Genomic DNA, 3056 nt, shown 5'->3' with positions numbered 1-3056 from the left:
ACCCGCAGCCGCCGCCGCACGCCCCGCTCCGGCGAGCGAGCTTGCTCTCTGCACCTTTGCCTTCCCAGAGGGGCCCTGACTTCTAAGGCATTGGTTTAAAATGTTATCGACTAAAAAAAAAAAAAAGGAAAAGCGGTTTGAGCTGTGTTTTACCTTTTCTCTGCAAGACTGCTGCGTAGCCCTTGCACACCCGATGGGGTTATGAGCAGACTCCTTCACACTCGGATTTATATTGTGTTTAGCTACGACAGCCTCTCCTCATCCATCACATCCTGCCACCTACAATTACGATTTGGGAGAAAAAGCAAAGCCAAGAACACCCACATTGCTCTAGGTTACAGCTAAGCTCATCCCCTGGCCCCACTCCTGGCACCAACCCCCAGCAGCAGTAAAACCACTGGCTGCAGGTTACTTCGCACCACCAACAGCCATAAAGGAATGCCACTGAGGAGTCATATGTTGAGAATGTTTTCCCTAATGCTTGTTTTTCCACAGAAAACTATAATTCACAGGTGGAAAAAAGTACCATATTCACACCTACTACACCTGGAGGAATTACAAGGCCAATTTAAAAAACTGTGGTTTTTTTAAACAACTGAAGACGTACAACTGTAGAAGTAGAAAAGAACTTAATATTTGAAAAGTGTGAACGTCATGTATTTTGGAGTTACAAATAGCTACTTCTCTAAGAATAAACTGGAATTTAAGTATGTAATAAGACAATTCCACTAACCAAAGCTATACTACAGTAGCAGATCCCATTCCTAGATCAGTTTTCCTTATTCTGCTTTTTACTTCTTTTCTCCAGCGGGATGTGCAGTGCCCACTACACTCACCCTGTTAACAGCCCCTGTAATCTGTACAGACCAAACACTCCCTTGGGTCTACCTCACAGCAGGTAGAGTTAGGAATGGAACACAACACCAAGTGCTAAATAATAATTAAATAATTTCAGTCAAAGCCAATGAATGAAGTATATCATACTCCAGTTCCTCCAATAGTGATTTGTAAATTAAAACAATCGTTTAAGGATTAAAAAAAGACCATCCACATTGCTGTAAACTTTTATTAAATTTATATTACTTCCCTTTCAGAAGTGCTATGTTATTCTAGAGTTTCAGATCACTTTTGTCTTTCTTATCCAGAGAGGATTAAGAAATTTTATTTACCAAAAGCATGGATGTTACAGTTAAGTGTTTCATATAATGTCCTCTGTTTGGAAAATTACTTGGAAATTAGACTCTATACTAGCATCTAGATAAGAGATATATATATATATAAAATCCATAGCTGAGAGTTTATCACTTCAAGAACATACTTCAATTACAGATTAAAAGAAGCAAACAAACAAGCAAAAAAAGAGGAACCCAAGGCTACATTCAAGAAGTCCAAGAGGTTTCCACATTTTATGCTTGAAATACATCTCCAAGGTAAACACCAACCACTGCTTTCCAGGGATTTTTGCCTGAGTAGAACAAGCAAAGATTCACTTTCTATTTCTCCTGCTTCTAAAGCATAGACAGACTGCTTTTGACTACTGCAGTCAAAGTCATCTTCTGAAATGCAAGGACTAGTTGCTGGGAGAGACAGTATGTGGAAAAGTGAACAAAAGCCACAGCAGGACTAAAGCATCTTTGCACATGGGCACCCTTGTCCCAGGAAATTAAAGGACACGAGATATCCACTGTCTTGGTTCAGAACTAGGGCCACGAAAAGACTCAAGACCCAAGTGCAAAAGTTTGTCTAATTAGTAGATACTGCAAGAATATGAGGCAACAAAAAACTAAGAGGCGGGGGGGGGGGAAGCAACTTAATGTTTTATTACACTTAAGTCAAACAAAAATATTTCACTTTCACAACAAGTTTAATCTCAAGATCCTTCCAGTTTGCACAAAGCCTCAACTTAAAATATATACTTCAAGTGAACAAAAAAAGATGACCCTGCAGTTTCAGTAAGCAAATGTCTACTGTGCTCTATGAACAGTTATCTGGTATTCCCTGGTAACACCACCACCGGGTATCAACTATATTTTAGAGAAATACTGAAAATCTGAGTCATTTTCTCATATCCCAGAATAGAAAAGTCCCATTCTGATCTGAAAAATCTTGACAGGGCAGAAATCCTGACAACATAGTTAGAGAAAACAGCATTAATACAATTTACTTCAAAACAATATTCACAGATGTGTACTACGCAGCTTGCAAGTGTAAATAAAGAACTGAGTATATAAGTGTTTTCTGGTTTTAGAGAAAACTACCTATAAAGAAGATTCAGCCTTTAATGATACTGAAACCAAGTTTATGAAGAACAACTTTCAGTCTAACTTCAGAATGGAAATTAAGTTAGAAGCAGACAAATCAAGACAAGATACAGTTCAAGTAAAATGAATAATACTAAAGTTGAAGTAAGCTTTATGATTACAACAATTTCAAATGCAAGTCTGCAGAACAGACCCACAATGATGGCCGTTCCATCAACTTACATGCATTCAACAGCACAATAAAAGCAAAAAAGCACACAATGGAATAAAACAAAAACAGAAAACTTAACTTGCAGCCTTGAAATCCTTTAAGTTACACATTTATTTCACAGTAACAATCCAAGCATACAAGTAAATACAGGTACTTGAACAGCATAATTTCTATAAAACAACTCTCATTAAGATGATGAATATACTTGCTCTTCCAAAAAAGGATCTGTATGTATATGAGATTGCTGCAAACGAAACTGCATGTCATAGACTTAGTGGTGCAACAGTTTTTTCATTTCTGTGAATCCATCCGTATTCTCAAACTTGTTTAAAAGGAAGAGTAGGATCTGTTCATGCCTTTTAAGCTGTGGAATAAACAGAATTAGAAATATACAGGTTTGTGGGTTTTTCAATTGCTGATTTCAGATTACAGTAGATCCTAAAATATAAAACTCAGCCAAATCCCATATTAGTTCAATGAATATACAGTTAGTTCCTTTCTGCTGTACAATCTTCTGCAGGGAAAAAAAACCCAGCAGAATTGTAACTGACTCATCTCTGCCCATCTTCCCCCCCCCCCCCGCC

General features: G+C 37.9%; 2 protein-coding genes across 5 annotated transcripts in view; both read right to left on the bottom strand.

Moving 5' to 3' along the window:
* VWA2 (von Willebrand factor A domain containing 2) overlaps positions 1–271 on the bottom strand; it is a 28105-nt gene extending 27834 nt beyond the window's left edge. For all 4 annotated transcript variants that reach the window (XM_026851301.1, XM_026851303.1, XM_026851299.1 and 1 more), the window contains exon 1: positions 154–271. The gene's annotated coding sequence lies outside the window, so the exon portion shown is untranslated. The remainder of the gene's footprint in view (positions 1–153) is intronic.
* Positions 272–2545: 2274 nt separating this feature from the next.
* TDRD1 (tudor domain containing 1) overlaps positions 2546–3056 on the bottom strand; it is a 25124-nt gene continuing 24613 nt past the window's right edge. Inside the window, 1 exon segment of the mRNA XM_026851525.1 lies at positions 2546–2836. Within this exon segment, the coding sequence (XP_026707326.1) occupies positions 2744–2836 (93 nt within the window). The 3' untranslated portion in view covers positions 2546–2743.

Source organism: Athene cunicularia (genome assembly GCF_003259725.1).
Source record: "Athene cunicularia isolate RWA chromosome 6 unlocalized genomic scaffold, athCun1 chr6_part1, whole genome shotgun sequence".
In the NCBI taxonomy this organism is placed as follows: Eukaryota; Metazoa; Chordata; class Aves; order Strigiformes; family Strigidae; genus Athene; species Athene cunicularia.
Note: the sequence above shows the minus strand (reverse complement) of the source record. Positions and strands in the feature narration are given on the sequence as shown.